A 17,253-nucleotide genomic window follows, 5' to 3' on the forward strand; every position below is an offset into this window, starting at 1 on the left:
TTGAAATAAGGAAGATGACATCAACAAGGAGACCTATGGAAAACATACCGATAAGGGAAGACTCAATCCACGATGACCCTAACCGTGAGGCCGATTTTATTGCAGCAACCACAGCAGAACCGAGTCGACCAACGTCCATGGGTGTGAATATGGGTTTGGCGGATGAACTTAGGGGCATGTTCCAAACATTGCCGTATAGAGTTAACATAATTCAAAAGGATCATAATGAATTCAAGGAATATGTTGTGAACAGATTAGGTTCGTCATCTCCTCAATGACAATCGGAATTTCAAGAAGGACCAGCTGTGGGACTTCATCGAACCGATACTCCACAAGTTTAGGTGTGTCATGTGAGTGTCAATGATCCTCTTTTACCTATGCCTACACATCATCTCCTACCTCCATTACAAAACCCAAGATCGGCGGTGGTGTAACCTAAGAGGCGTGCGGCTCCAGTGCACTTCGTCGATGAGGAGAATTGGCACTTTGAGAATGAGGTTGATTCCTTTGGAGATGGTGATGAACGTGCTCGAGGATTTAGAGAAGGTGATCAACATGCCCAAAGATTTAGACCTGAACCAAGGATTTTTCGCGAACTCGACAATGCTATTCGAGGGAGAACCGCACGCTTGGACTTTCCAAAATTCCAAGGCGGTGATCCAACGGATTGAGTGTTTTAAGTTGACTAATATTTTGATTGTCAAGGGACAGTGGAAGATGGAAAAGTCCAAATGGCAAGCTTTCACCTCCAAGGAACGACATTGCATTGGTATAGATCAATTATTCGTGGTAGAGGATTTATCGAATGGGCTGATTTTTGTAGGAGGATTATACGCAGATTTGGGACAGCGACATATAAAGATTTTGCAGCCACATTAAACAAGATGGTTCAGAGGACGACCGTATTGGAGTACCAAGCTGAGTTTGAAAGAGTTAATAGTTGTTGTGAGCCACCTTAGTCCGAACCGACATTGATAAACACATTTATTTCAGGGCTATGGGATGAGATACAGGCAAATATTTATGCTTTTTGTCCTACTATAATTGAGGAGGCCTTTGAGAAGGCCGTGAGGATGGAGCAAAAGCATAAGGCTCTAAATATGACAGCGAAAACCAATTAAGGCAATTGAGATGGGCAATTTGTACCTAGGACGCCGACTGAAAATTCTGCGAGTTCAAAAATAGTGGTTGCGAGTACTAGACCATGACCATCTTTGAGACCTTCTTCCAATGTTAGAGGAGGCATAAGACCCCCCATTCGAACTCTCACACCTGCCCAGGTGGAGGAGCGAAGAGCGAAGGGCCTTTGCTTTCGTTGTGATGAGCATTTCACCCCCGGTCATCGGTGTTCTAAATCGATCGGGAGTGTGATGCTTATCGACGATCTTGAGGAGGATGAGTTGATGATGGAGAGTGTCCAGAGGAGGTCCATGAGGAGGCTGTAGAGAAGGGAAATATCGATGCATGCATATTCAGGTACTTCCGTGCCGAGGATGTTATGAGTAGATGAACTCGTTAGAAAGCATTGTGTGCACATCCTCATCGATTCGGAGAGTACACACAACTTTCTAGACGAGATGTTAGTGAGGAGATTGGGTTTGGATGCCGAACCGACCACGGGATTTGACATTACTATTGGAGACGGCACGAAGCTTAAGGCGGAGAGCTTGTGTCGTCGAGTCGGTATACGGGTGCAAAGACACGACATCATTGTATACTTGTATCCGTTGGCGCTACGAGGAGCGGATATTGTCCCTGGTACTCAGTGGTTACAAAGTTTGGAATCCTTCACATTTAATTTTCGAAGCATGTGGATGAAATTTAAACAAGGAAACAAAGATATGCGGCTTGATGGTGTTCGGCCTTTACCAATTCTTGCGATGTAGCCTATGATGGGACTGCCTTGTGCATATAATTTAACCTATCTTCTTTAGTTAAAACCAGCAGGAGATGAGCCTCAAATGAGTTCAGGTACTACCATTGAATTGTCTAATTTATTAGATAACTTTTTTGGATTGTTTGAGGAGCCACAAGAGTTGCCACCAAGGAGAGCAACGGACCATCGCATAGAGATTGTACCCAGGACTACACCGATGAACGTGAGGCCATATCGGTATCCACATGTGTAAAAAGAATTTATCTCAAAAATGATAGCCAATAGTTGGAGCAATGTCTCATTCAACTAAGTCATAGCTCATACTCATCCCCCGTGTTATTGATGTGAAAAAAAGACTAGACATGACATTTTTGTGTCGACTATCGGGCACTATATGCTATTATCGTCAAGGACCGGTATCCCATTCCGGTTATAGAGGAGTTGCTTGACGAGCTTGCAGGGGTCACTATATTTAGTAAGCTTGACTTGAGGGTCGGGTATCATCAAATTAGAGTTCACTCGGCGGATGTGCATAAAACTGCATTTTAGACTCCGAACGGGCATTACGAGTTCCGAGTGATGCCTTTTGGTCTCACCAATGCTCCAACTACCTTTCAAGGCCTCATGAATGATATATTTCGGCATCTCTTGCGAAGGTATGTCTTGGTATTTTTTTGACGACATTTTAGTGTATAGCAGGACTAAATTGGAGCATTGGCGGCATTTGGAAGACATGCTGAATTTGTTGAAGCAAAATCAATTGAAGATCAAGAAGTCCAAGTGCCAATGGGGAGTACCACAAGTGGAGTATTTATGCTACATCATTTCAGCAGATGGTGTAGCGATAGATCCTCAAAAGGTTGCATGCATGACCGCTTGGCCTATTCCTACTACTATCACCGGATTGAGAGGATTTTTGGGGCTGACTGGATATTATCACCGATTCATTACCGGATATGGCAAGATCGCTGCTCCTCTTACCTCTTTGTTGAAGAAAGACTCGTTTAGATAGATGGATGAAGCCACTACAACTTTTTGAAAAATTGAAAATAACAATGATGACGGCGCTGTTTTAGCGCTTACTGGACTTCACCAAAGAGTTCATTATGGAATGTGATGCATCGGGTGTTGGCATAGGAGCTGTACTAATGTAAGGAGGGCGTCCCATTGCCTATCTTAGCAAGGTTTATCATAAAAATCTCAGCAATTATCGACTTACGAGAAAGAGAGAGGGAGATATTGATAATTCTGCATGCGGTGATAAAGTGGAGGCCTTATTTGATCGGTAGACAATTCATTATACAAACCAATCAAAGGAGCCTTCCATACTTTATGGGACAATGTATACACACTCCAGTACAACAGAGATGGGTCACAAAATTATTCGGGTATGATTATAAAATATAATATAAGAAGGGAACAAAAAATACAGCGACGGATGCACTATCGCGCCAACCCGATACCGCCGAGCTTGTAGCCTATTCTTCTCCTATCTTTCCCTTTCTTGACGAATTGAGGTATGCATGTACATCTGACCCAGATATTTTAAGATTGTTGTAGGAGGTGATGAATGATCCGGAGCGCCATCCTGAGTTGGAGAATTGAGGCGGTTTGTTGTTGGACCGTGGATGCATTCAGGTGCCCGCAAGTGATGGATTGTGGCAGAAATTGTTGAAGCACTTCCACCATACTCTAGAAGCTGGTCATGAGGGTGTCTTGAGGACTTATATGAGGATATCTCAGAGTTGCACATGGCCAGGATTGAGGCGGGATTTGAGGAGTTTTGTCTATGCTTGTGAAGTCTGTCAAAGAGCTAAAACAACCACATTGAAACCAGCTAGATTACTTCAGCCTTTACCTATACCGGACTGTGTTTGGAAAGACATTTCTATGGATTTCATAGAGCATTTTCCACTAGTACGTGGTTATTCTATTATCTTTGTAGTGGTTGACAGATTGAGCAAGTATACACATTTTTCGGCATTGTTACATCCATTTTCAGTCAAGTCGATGGCTAAAATTTTTATTAGAGATGTTGCTTGGTTACATGGCATGCTACATATGATTATCTCGGATCGTGATCCTATATTTATGAGCGACTTTTGGACTGAGCTTTTCAGATTGTAAGGGACTCGATTGAATTTCAGTTCGGCCTACCATCCACAGATGGACGACCAAACTGAGGTGGTTAATCGAGGCATTGAGTAATATTTGAGGTGCTTTGTTGGAGAGATGCCGAGATGATAGTTGGAGTTCTTATCGTGGGCGGAGTGGTCTTATAACACCGCCTACCATAGCATCATTGGCATGACTCTATTTGAGGTGGTGTATGGACGCACGACTCCGATATTACGCAGTTATGATTCAGTAGCATCTGTAGACCGGACAGAAGTGGACTTAGTATTGATGGATAGAGACGCCACATTGAGGAGGTTGCCTGCTCATCTTAAACTTGCTCAAAACTGTATGAAGCAAGTTTATGATCGTAGCCATAGTGAGCAGGAGTTCGACATCAGAAGTTGGGTGTTTGTGAGGGGCAACTGTATCGACAGATGACTTTACGTCCGATTCGTAACCAAAAGTTAGCACATCGCTACTTTGGTCCGTTTCGGGTGTTGAAGCGTATTGATCCAGTTGCATATCGTTTGGAGCTGCCGGAGGGGTCAAGAGTGCATCATGTCTTCCATGTTTCATTACTGAGGGAGTGGATTGGAGATCATGAGGTTGTTAGATCAGTTCTACTAGAGCCATTGGAGGAGATAGAGATCGTAGAGTGGCTTGGCCAGCCATTCGATGTACTTGCTAGGCGCCGACGATGACATGGTACCAGATTGGAGATAGAGATTCTAGTTGAGTGGCTTGGCAAGCCATCCGATGAGACGACATGGGAGTTGGAGATTGATATTTTGGAGCGTTTCGCCGACTTTTTACCTTGATGGCAAGGTGGGGGAAGCATGGTGGACTGATACACTTAGTTATGATCATTTTTTAATGCAGTAGTTATTTATTTTTATTAAAATAAAAATTTTGTAAGTCACGTTCAAATGCGACGCAGGAGGGGTCGCGTTCGAACGCCCTTGCGAACGCCTGCATTAGATTCACAAATACAGAGAACGCATATTGTGCGTTCGAATGCGGTCGAGCGAGTTCGAATGCTTGCATCACGTTCGCATATACAGAGATGGAGCTTTTGGTGCGTTCGAACGTGATCGACGAGAATCCTCTAGAATTAGAGTTACATATTGTTTTAGGACTTGTTGGCTAGCCTTTATAAATATGTGGATAGTAGTCAACTTCATTATGCAATTAGATTATTGATTTCTTGCCTCCTATCTTTTCTCTAGACTCTCTCCCTCCTCCCTTTTCACTATCCTTCCACCTATACCGTTGGCAAGGTTTCGCCTAACTTTTAATCTCTCTCGACTATTGAGTCAGCCCTCTTATTTGGGATCTCGATCACTTCATTCCCTTCGTCTATATCCCTTAATCACATCCACCTTCCACTTTCATCTCCATACCCATCCATAACCTTAACATCCACTCTACCTGTCACCACCACCATCATCCACGTTATTCCATATTTTCGTCCCAGTTGTATTTTGAATCTGCAAAGGGCATAAATATGAAAGTTGTAGATCAGAAAGTTAAGGATCTAACCTAATTATTTTCGTAATTTTCTAGCTACCAGAGAATATTTGACGAATATTTTCCCATGGTTGCACGGACTGATTCCTCTAATATATCTGTGTCTTGAAGGAATTGTTGCATAGCTTATCTTTGGCACAAGAACCCATCAGCCTCCATGCCAATTTGAGAACTAGGGCATTGTTAATAAAAGAAATGTCTTTGAGGCCAAGTCCACCAAGCTCCAAAGGCTTACAAAATAGAGTCCCACCTTTCTAAGGTTAAGTGTCAGGCCTCGTTCTTAAACCCTCACCAAAAATTTCAGAAGATGGATGTGATTTTATCAAGGACTTTGGAAACATAAAGGTGCTCACATAGTAAGTTGGGATAGAGAAAATAATTGATTTGACGAGAATGAGTCGGCCTGCATGAGAGATCAAGTTTATTAAGAATAAAAGTGAAAGCTTCAAACTTTGATATTGGAAGAAGAAGAAGAGGAGAGCCAAGATACTTTTCACCTTCATGTAACCTCTAGCTTGGAGAATATCTATGATTCATTGCCTCCTAGCATTGCAGGTCTTCTTACTGAAGAAGATAGCCAACTTGTCCATATTGATACACTAATCAAAGACCAAAGAATAACTACGTAAGACTTCTGAGAAGTTGAGGGCTTCTTCGTCAATTGCTCTTCCTAGCAGTAGTAAATCATCTACAAACATCAATGATTGATAACTTCAACTCCTCTAGCAGTTTTAACTCCTTTAAAATTCCCTGCGTTAGCAGCTTGCTCGAGGAGAAAAGATAGAATGTTCAATCCAAGGATAAAAAGAAAATGCAAGAGAGAACAACCTGTTAGAATATTAAGCTAGCCCATTTGACTAGTCAATTAGATTAATTGGCTAGTATAGAATTCAAGAAAAATGCTTTGATTTTGAGGTGACTCTTAGTGCTTGTATACCTTTAAATGATAGTAATATTTGGATTATCTAGATGATGGAAATCAAAGAGTTATATATAATTACTAAGAGTCATATAGTATATCTAAGAGTCATGTAAACCACTATATATATGTGGTCTTATCTTGTGCAAGAATATGAAAAAAGTTTAAAAGTTTTTTATCTACTTTATCTTGTGTTAAGAGAACAATCTTCTTCTCTTAAGTTTACCATCACCTTCTCCTAACATAGTGGTATCAGAGCTAGCTTTCCTTACAATACAATGGCTTCCAATAGTTTGTTGCAACCCCAACTTCCTCGCTTCACCGGAAAGAATTTCAACCAATGGAGTATCCAAATGAAGGTTCTCTATGGATCCCAAGATCTATGGGATATCGTAGAGAAAGGCTATGTTGAGCCAGAGAACATGACAACACTCACCCCACAACAACTCAATGAGTTAAAGGAGACTCGCAAGAAGGACAAGAAGGCATTGTTCTTCATTTATCAAGCGGTGGACGAGGCAATCTTTGAACGAATCTCTACTGTGTCGACGGCGAAAGAAGTGTGGGATATACTCAATGTGTCCTACAAAGGAGAGGAGAAGGTGAAGATGATGCGGCTTCAAACTCTTCGAGCCGAATTTGACACGCTACATATGAAGGACTCCGAAGTAGTTGAAGACTACTTCAATCGGGTAATCTCTATTGTTAATCAATTGAGGACTAATGGTGAGAAAATTTTAGACCAAAGAGTAGTTGAAAAAATTCTTAGAAGTTTAACTAAAAAGTATGAGCATATTGTTGTTGCTATTGAAGAATCTAAAGATTTATCTACTATCTCCATTGAAAGTTTATTGGGATCACTCCAATCCCATGAACATCGCATGAATCAATTTGATTCCCCTTCCTTAGAGCAAGCCTTTCAATCTCAAGTTTCATTGAGAGGAGGTTCTAGAGGGAGAGGAGGACGGCATTTTGGCCGTGGGAGAGGTAGAAACAATGGAGGAAGAGGCCAAGAAAATGAAAATGATAATACATTCTCATCTACTTCAAATAGAGGTAGAGGTAGAGGACGAGGACGATATACAGACGTCCAATGTCATCATTGTGGCAAATATGGCCACATAAAAAGAATGTGTAGAAAAAGAATTGCCGAAGAGGAAAATAAAGATGTGAACTATGCTCAAGAAAATGATCAAAAAAAGGATGATGGTTCTCTCTTTCTTGTTTGTAATGTACAAGAAGATGTTATTAATGATATTTGGTACGTTGATAGTGGTTGTAGTAACCATATGACAGGGAACAAATGTGCTTTTGTAACTTTGGATGAATCTATCCAAAGTGAGGTTCGCATTGGCGATAACAACAAGCTATCGGTCAAAGGGAGTGGTGACATTCTTGTTAAAACAAAGAAAGGTGTCAAATGCATTACTAATGTCTTCTATGTTCCAGATCTTAAACAAAATCTTTTGAGTGTTGGACAGCTTCTTTCTAAGGGCCATGATGTTCTCTTCAAAGAAGACTCATGCGAAATCAAGGACAAAAATAATATTCTTATAGCCAAAGTGAAGATGACACCAAACAAGATGTTTCCCTTGAAGATACAAAGTCAAGCTCTTCCATGCTTCAACACCATCATAAAGGATGAGTCATGGCTTTGGCATCTCCGGTATGGTCATTTGAGTTTTAGCTCTCTTTCTCACATGTGCAAGAAACATATGGTACGAGGCATGCCAAATATTCATCAACATGATCAAGTGTGTGAAGGGTGTGCTCTTGAAAAACATCATCGAGAATCTTTTTCAAGTGGAAAAGCTTGGAGAGCATCCAAACCTCTTGAGCTTGTTCATACCGATCTATGTGGCCCTATGCACACAACATCTATTGGAGGTAATCGTTATTTCCTTACCTTCATTGATGATTATAGTAGAAAGACATGGATTTATTTTCTTAAAGAAAAGAGAGATGTATTGAACAAATTTAAAGAATTCAAGGCCTTAGTCGAAAAGCAAAGTGGATATATCTTAAAAACTTTGTGTTCCGACCAAGGAGGTGAATATAATTCACAAGATTTTATCTCTTTTTTCAAAGAGCATGGCATAAAACATCGAGTTACTACTCGCTATACACCACAACAAAATGGAGTGGCAGAAAGGAAGAATCGAACTATTATGGAACTTGCTAGAAGCATGTTAAAGGCAAAAGGGATGCCTAATACATTTTGGGCCGAAGCCGTTGCATGTGCAGTCTATCTTTTGAATCGTGCAACTTCTAAAAGTGTGCATGACATGACACCTCAAAAAGCTTGGAGTGGACACAAGCCTTGTGTTGCTCACTTGAGGGTTTTTGGAAGCATTGCCTATGTGCATGTGCCTGATGAAAAAAGAAAGAAATTGGATGACAAATCTGAAAAATATATTCTTATAGGCTATAGTGAAATGTCCAAAGCCTATAAACTCTTTAATCCCATTACCAAGAAGGTTATTATAAGTAGAGATGTGAAATTTAATGAAGGAGAATCTTGGGGGTGGGATGGGAAAGAGAAAAGAAAATATTCTATTCTTGCAGGTGAAGAAGAAAGTCAAGATGGTGATCTTGGAGAAGAAGAAAGGACTCCGCCTACTTCCCCGTCTTCTTCTTCCACGTCATCTTCAATGTCTTCATCATCGGAGTCTCTACCAAGGAAGACAAGGAGCATTAGAGATATCTATGAAGCTGCAAGAGAAGTATCATATGATGATATGAGCAACTTTGCACTATTTATTGATGTAGATCCTATCACTTTTGAGGAGGCTTCAGACCAACAAAAATGGAGGCACGCTATGGATCAAGAAATTGATTCAATTACAAAAAATGATACTTGGGATCTTGTAGATCTTCCTACTGGGCATAAACCAATTGGTGTTAAATGGATCTACAAGACCAAGTTGAATGAAAAAGGTGAAGTTGAGAAGCACAAGGCTCGATTGGTAGCAAAAGGCTACAATCAAAAGTATGGCGTTGACTACGACGAAGTTTTTGCCCCTGTTGTTTGACTTGAGACTATTCACATGGTCTTGGCTTTGGCGGCTCAAAATAAATGGAAGGTGCATCAAATGGATGTCAAATCAACATTCCTGAATGGTGTTCTTGAAGAGGAGGTCTATATTGATCAACCTCTAGGCTATGTGAAGAAAGATGAAGAGCATAAAGTATGCAAGTTGAAGAAAGCCTTGTATGGCTTAAAGCAAGCACCAAGGGCATGGTATAGTCGCATAGATGGATATTTCTTGAAAAATGGATTCAAGAGGTGTCCATTTGAGCACTCTCTTTACATCAAAGAAGGTACACATGGTGAGTTCTTAATTACATGCATTTATGTTGATGATTTGATCTTCACTGGCAATAGTCCAAATTATTGTGAAGCTTTTAAGAAAAGCATGATGCATGAATTTGAGATGACAGACATGGGACTTCTACATTTCTTTCTTGGCATTGAAGTTAAACAAAGTGGAGACAAAATTTCCATCTCACAAAAGAAGTATGCAGCGGATCTCTTGAAGAGATTCCGAATGGAAGACGCTTCACCTATAAGCACACCAATGGAGGTTGGCTTAAAATTAAGCAAGCAAGGTGATGATAAATCTGCAGATGCTACTCTTTATAGAAGTCTTGTTGGTAGTCTCATGTACTTAACAGGTACAAGACCAGATATTTTGTACTCTGTTAGTCTTTTAAGCAGATTCATGGAGACACCAAGAAGATGTCATTGGAATGCTGGGAAAAGAATTTTGAGATATATTAGTGGTACCTTGGATTAAGGTATTACTTATAAAAGTACTAACAATTCATGTTTAGTTGGTTATTGTGATAGTGATTGGGGTGGAAGCACCGATGATAGCAAGAGTACTTCCGGCTATGTTTTCAATGTCGGCTCCGGTGCAATCTCATGGTCTTCAAAGAAGCAAGATGTTGTCACTCTTTCTACTGCAGAAGCAGAGTATATTGCTTTGTCGTTAGTAAGTTGTCAAGCATTATGGCTGAGGTGGATTTTGGAAGAACCCAAGCATCCACAAGGAAAATGCACAAATTTATTTTGTGATAACAAATCAGCAATTGCACTCACAAAGAACCCGGTCTTCCATAGTAGAAGCAAGCATATTCGAGTTAGGTATCATTTCATTCGAGATTTGGTCAAAGATGGTGAGATCGAGGTCAAGTATTGCAAGACTCAAGATCAATTAGCAGACATATTCACCAAAGCTCTCAAGATGGATACCTTCACCAAATTGAAGAAGAAACTCGGTGTGGAAATGGTCTAGCATAAGAGGAAAATGTTAGAATATTAAGCTAGCCCATTTGACTAGTCAATTAGATTAATTGGCTAGTATAGAATTCAAGAAAAATGCTTTGGTTTTGAGGTGACTCTTAGTGCTTGTATACCTTTAAATGATAGTAATATTTGGATTATCTAGATGATGGAAATCAAAGAGTTATATATAATTACTAAGAGTCATATAGTATATCTAAGAGTCATGTAAACCACTATATATATGTGGTCTTATCTTGTGCAAGAATATGAAAAAAGTTTAAAAGTTTTTTATCTACTTCATCTTGTGTTAAGAAAACAATCTTCTTCTCTTAAGTTTACCATCACCTTCTCCTAACACAACCCTGTCTCAAACCCTTAGACGACCTAAAAAGGGGAGAGAGGATAGAATATTCAGCTCGCCTCCTAATTATCTTATCACTATCTCTGATTTAATCTCTTATTTTTTTTTCTATACAAGTCTCTCTAATCGATATTTAATTATCAAAGTAAAAAAACTAGTTAGAGCAATAGTGAGATAATTAGGGTTAGTTAAATAACCGACATCTCTATAATCAATATTTTAAAAATACACAATGGCATAATTTAAATTGTTTAATTTTTTTAAAAAGAACTTAATCTATGTTACAAATAAATTAAATATCTACTTATAATACAACAAATTAGCAAAGTATTAGTATTATAAATGTCTCTAAAAGTTAGAATAGGGTACTATTTATATTACTTTTTTTTTTTTCTGACCATATTTCATAGTTAATTTACAAATTTTGTAAATGACTTTTTTATAAAAGACGGTGAATTACAACCAGAATTTCTTAAACAACCAATGCATACTTAAACAACTTCTATATTATGAGTTTCTTTAGATTTAGACTCATTTTTGTGGCAGAAAGAAGAATTCCTAGTTTAAATATAAAATTTATTTTTTTTAATCAAGAAATTCTGACCACAATACACCGTTTTTTTACAAAATTCATCATTAATTTGGAAAATTTGTAAATTAACTATAAAATATGGTCAGAAAAAAAGAGAATAAGAAGAGTGATAAAGATATTACCATATTCAAACTTTTATAGATATTTATATTAGTAATACTTCATAATTTATTATATCATAAGTAAATACTTTAATTTATTTGCGACGTAGAGTAAGTTTTTTTAGAGAAAACTAACAATTTGAATTAAATCATTCTCTATTTTTGAATCGTTGGTTATGAAGATGTTGCTTATTTAACTAATCATAATTATCTCACTATTATCTTTAATTAGTCTCTTATTTTATTAATTAAATAATAATTATAGAGACTTTGTATAGAAAAAGAGAAAAAAAATTAAGAGATTAATCAAATAGTAAGATAATTAGGATTAATTAAATAATTAGAATTTCATACTTAAAACTAGGAATTGTTCGTTCGGTCGCAGATCGAGTTTGAATTCAAAGAAACTATGAATATAAAAGTTCTAGATCATGGTAACACTAATATAATTCAATTAGTTTAATAATATTTGGACATCAGATAAATATTTTTTAAATAAAATTTCAAAACTGTGCCTAACTAGAATTTTGTAGTTTAAGTTCGAAATTCATAATTTAAATACAAATTATGTACTTAAATTGTGAAATTCTAGTTTTGCATAGTTTTAAAAAAACATTCTGAATATAATTATATGATGTCCAAATATTATGATATTAATAGGATAAATCTGTAATATCATATGTAGAACTTTTGTATTCAAAGTAGATTCGAAGTTTGTCCGTATAAATTTTTTTTAAGTAGATACTGTAATTTATTTGTAACATAGATTAAAATAAATTTAAAAAAATTAATTAAAGAGTTTTTATTTATTTAAATTATCTGTAACTAATCTTTTATTGTATTAATTAGAAAGCTATTAAAGAGTCTAGATTAGAAAAAAAAAGAAAGATAATATTTAAGAGATAGAAGAAGAAAATAGTAGGAGAAGAATTAGTAGAAATAACAAAGAATAAAAAGAAGTTACCAGTCATTTCTATCTATTCTTATATTGTTCATATTTTAATGAGCACTAAATAGCTAGTAAGGAAAGAGGAAAAATGTCAAATCGAAAATACGCAAGCTCACAAAAATAAAAACCAAGTAGCTTTTGGTATAAATAATCCTGATGCAAATGAACGAGAATAAGTTTTGAGATTAAAGAGCGAGAATAAGTTTTGAGATTAAAGAAAGTTAACAGAAATCAATGCTGACCTTAACCCCAAATCCAAGTTCGACAACCGATCCCTAAGCTCAAACCATAGTAGATCACGAGGGAGAGGGGTAGAGATGGGGCGGAGGATACTGAACGACGCTTTAAGGACGATGGTGAACGCCGAGAGGAGGGAGAAGGCCACTGCAAACCTCCAACCCATCTCCACCGTCATGACTTCCTTCCTCAGAATCATGAACGATCGGGGTTTGCATCTCCTTCTTTGATCCCCGTTTCTCTCTTCCTTTTGCTCGATTGTTATAGGTGGGAAATTTTTGATAACGTGTGGATGAAAGTGATAAAAGATCAGGATATCATGAATTCTACTTTACTGCCGTAGTTGATATCTGTTTCTAGAGTAAGATATGATCACCTCTTTGTTATTTCAGTCGTTCATAGTGATAATTTGGAGTAGACATCAGAACTCAGCAAGTTAGTTATTGAAGAAGAGAGAAAAAAACTTTTTATATTCAGCTCTCCTTCTATTACAAGATAAGAAACTATATATAAAGAGTTTGGCTGATAACTAACTATCAGGCTAAGACCAATAGTTACAGGACAGCTGTACAAGCGTAACAATATGCTAACTAATTCTGTTATTAATTCTGTTACTCCCCCTCAAGATAGGCTCAGGAGCATGAATGTGGCCAGGAGTAGCTTTTAGATACCAAAGAAGATGACGAACATCAGCTAGATGTGGCTGTCGAGGCTTGGACACAAACTGACTAAGTTTGTGAACTGCAAAGGTAATATCGGGCCTAGAAATTGTGAGATATAGCAGTTTTCCCACAAGCCTTCGATACAATGATGCATCTTCAAGTAGATCTCCTTCAAAAGAACTCAGTTTGAGTTTAGGATCCATAGGAAGAACTCAGTTTGAGTTTAGGATCCATAGGCAAAGTAGCTGGTTTGGAAGCAAGAAAGCCTGTATCTTCAAGCAATTGAAGTGTATAATGTCTTTGAGAGAGAAAAATCCCTTTGGCAGATCGAGCAATTTCAAGACTAAGGAAATATTTCAGCTTGCCTAAATCTTTAAGTTTGAAATGAATGTTAAGAAACTCTTTGAGAGAAGTAATAGCTTGAGGATTAGAACCTGTTATGATTATATCATCAACATAAACTAAGAGAGCAATGAAATTTGTTCCAGATCCTTTAGTGAATAATGAATAATCTGACTGGGATTGATGAAAACCATGTTGAAGAAGTGCCTGAGAAAATTTTGAGAACCACTGATGAGATGCCTGCTTTAATCCATAAATTGATTTGTGTAATCGGCATACAAGTTTCTCCCCTTTAGCAATAGGATGGGATTGCAAATAACCAAGAGGTAAGTCCATGTAAACCTCCTCATACAAGTCACCATGTAAAAAAGCATTATTAACATCAAGCTGGATCAATGGCCAATTGTTATTTGAAGCAATTGCCAAGAGTACTTTAACAGTTACCAACTTAGCGACGGGAGAAAAGGTTTCAATGAAGTCCAATCCTTCTTGTTGAGTGTAGCCTTTAGCAACTAATCTAGCTTTATGCCGTTCAATACTCCCATCTGAGTGATATTTGACCTTATAGACCCACTTACACCCTATGGAATGCTTGCCTTTAGGCAAAACAGTGACAGTCCAAGTGTTGTTTGCTTCCATAGCAGCAAATTCAGCGTTCATAGCATCTCTCCATTCAGCATGCTTAACAGTTTGATGGTAAAACTATGGTTCCTCATGAGCAGAAATGTTGAGAATGAGAAAGTTATGAGATGAGGACAAATTTGTATAAGAGATATATTGGGATATAGGGTATGGTGTGGATGAAGGGGGGACAGTTGTTTTGGATAAAAGATTACAGTGGAAATCTTTTAGATAAGTGGGAGGTATTATGGTTCTGGAAGATTTTCTAGAAGGAGGGTTATCATGATGAGAAGGCTCAAGAACAAGTTTGTTAGAATCAGTAGCAGTATGATCAGTATGATCAGCAAGTATCGAATCAATGATAGCATGATCACTAGAAGTATTAGTAGCATGGTCAATGGAACTAGGTAAAGTAGAATTTGGAGATTCATTTGAAGAAGGTAAGTTTGAGAAAATATGAGGTAAAACTAGATCTGGAAATGGATCAAGAAGGTCTGTAGCAGAAGAGATGTTATGAAAGGGGAATAAATGTTCATGGAAGATAACATCTCTGGAAATAAAAAAAACTTTAGAAGTAATGTTATAGAGTTTATATCCTTTGATACCTGGTGGATATCCAACAAAGACACAAGCAATGGCCCTTGGTTGAAACTTAGTCCTGTGAGAAGATAAAGTTGAGGCAAAACAAAGACTGCCAAACACTTTGAGAGAGCTGTAATCCATAGGAATTTGATAAAGGAGAGAGTATGGCGTCTGATGCTGTAGGAGATGAGGAGTACGATTGATCAGGAATGTAGCAGTCAATACGCATTCACTCCAAAACTGAATAGGAACTTTGGATTGGAAAAATAAAGCTCGAGCAACGTTGAGCAAATGCTGGTGTTTCCTTTCAACCACTGAATTCTGCTCAGGTCTGTCGATGCAGGAAAATTGGTGAAGAACTCCTTTGGATTGGAAGAACTCAGTGAACTGAAATTCAGGAGCATTGTCACTCCTAAACTGTTTGATAGTTTTGCCAAATTGAGTCTCAACCATTTTAAAGAATCTTGGTACAATGGAACAAGCCTCTGACTTATTTTTCATGAGAAAAATCCAAGTAAAACGTGTACAGTCATCAAATAGAGTCAAAAAATATCTATGTCCAGCATGAGATTTAACATGATATGGACCCCAGGTATCACAATGAATGAGATCAAAGGCTTTCTTGGAAAAATTGTTATGAGAAATAAAGGATAATCTGCGCTGCTTAGCCAATGGGCAAATAGAACAGGGATGATGCAAATTTTCCTTATTAGAAGAAAAATGTAATTGTTCTCTCAACAAATCCAATCTCTTAAAAGATAAATGGCCTAGTCTTTAATGCCAAAGTTCAGAAGAAGTAGTATTAGCATTAGCAGTAGAAAAGATGGAATTACAGTCATGAAAAACTAAATCAGACTTATTGAAATCATAAAAGGCTTCAACGACATAAAGATCTGCAAACCTTTTACCCCTGCCAATCATCTTCTGGTTGTGTAGAAGAACCACCAAGAAATTTAACATGAATGGAGGTATCTTTGAGTAAGGAATTGACAGATAGAAGATTAAATTTGAATTTAGGCACATAAAGAACATCCTTGAGCACCAAAACAGAATTGAGTTTCACTGTGCCCATAAAAAAACAGGAATCTTATCATGGTTCGGTAGAGTAATGAAGACATTTTGAACTGGATGCATGTGAAGAAAAGCTGATTTGGTGAAGCATATATGACTAGTTGCTCTAGAATCCACAATCCAAATATTAGGGGACTGAAGACTAGGATTGAGAGAGACTAGAAAACAAGTACCTGAAGTAGCAGAAGTACTTGCAAAAGTCTCAGTATTAGCTTTGGCTGTAATCAAGTGGTTAGATAGCATATTCATCAAATGCTGATACTGAATTGGATTGAGCATTTGAACAAAACCACCCATATTGTCAGTCTTGCCATTAGATGTGGAATCAGTAACATGATTAACATGAACTGCAGAAATCTGAGAGTTATGTTTCTGCCTTACTTTATATCCAGGTGGATAACCATGAAGTTTATAACACTTGTCAATTGTATGTCCTTGATATCCACAGTGAGTGCAAAGAGGTCTTTCCTTTTTCTGATTCTTATTGGTTTGGGATCCAGTGGAAATAATAGATTTAGAAACTTCATTTTTCACAGCAAATGCCATATAATTTTGTCCATTAGAACCATTAGTAAGAACATTAACATTCCTTTGTTGCTCTTCTTGAGAAATAAGAGCAAACACCTTGTTAATAGGTGGAATAGGGTCCATAAGAAGAAGCTGGCCTCTAACTTGGGAAAAAGAATCATTAAGTCCCATCAAGAAGGACATAACATATTCCATTTGGTGATGATCTGCAATAGATTTAATTCCCCCACAAGAACAGCAATTACAAGTACAAACAAGTTTATAGTTACTAAGCTCTTCCCAAATAGTCTTTAGCTTGGTGAAATATGTACTAACACTCATCTCTCCTTAAGAGAGATTCATCAGATCACGTCTAAGTTGGAAAATTCTAGGACTGTTTTTCTGAAGATATCTTTTTTTGAGATCAATCCAAATTTCTCTAGCTGAATCGGAAAAGATCACACTAGCAGATATGTCCTTAGAAACAGAATTCAAGATCC

At 37.6% G+C, this 17,253-nt stretch overlaps 1 protein-coding gene across 3 annotated transcripts in view; it reads left to right on the plus strand.

Moving 5' to 3' along the window:
* The first annotated feature begins 12,898 nt into the window (after positions 1 to 12,898).
* The window catches only part of LOC140785880 (small ribosomal subunit protein uS8my-like), a 48,289-nt gene continuing 43,934 nt past the window's right edge, over positions 12,899 to 17,253 (plus strand). For 2 of the 3 annotated variants that reach the window (XM_073133966.1, XM_073133965.1), the window contains exon 1: positions 12,909 to 13,178. In XM_073133966.1, coding sequence (XP_072990067.1) covers positions 13,049 to 13,178 — 130 coding nt within the window. In that variant the 5' untranslated portion in view covers positions 12,909 to 13,048. Of the gene's footprint in view, positions 13,179 to 17,253 lie in introns of all 3 variants that reach the window. The other variant, XM_073133964.1, reaches the window with a different exon arrangement.

The sequence above is a fragment of the Typha latifolia genome, chromosome 4, assembly GCF_019914945.1.
Source record: "Typha latifolia isolate L0001 chromosome 4, TyphaL0001v2, whole genome shotgun sequence".
Lineage (NCBI taxonomy): Eukaryota > Viridiplantae > Streptophyta > Magnoliopsida > Poales > Typhaceae > Typha > Typha latifolia.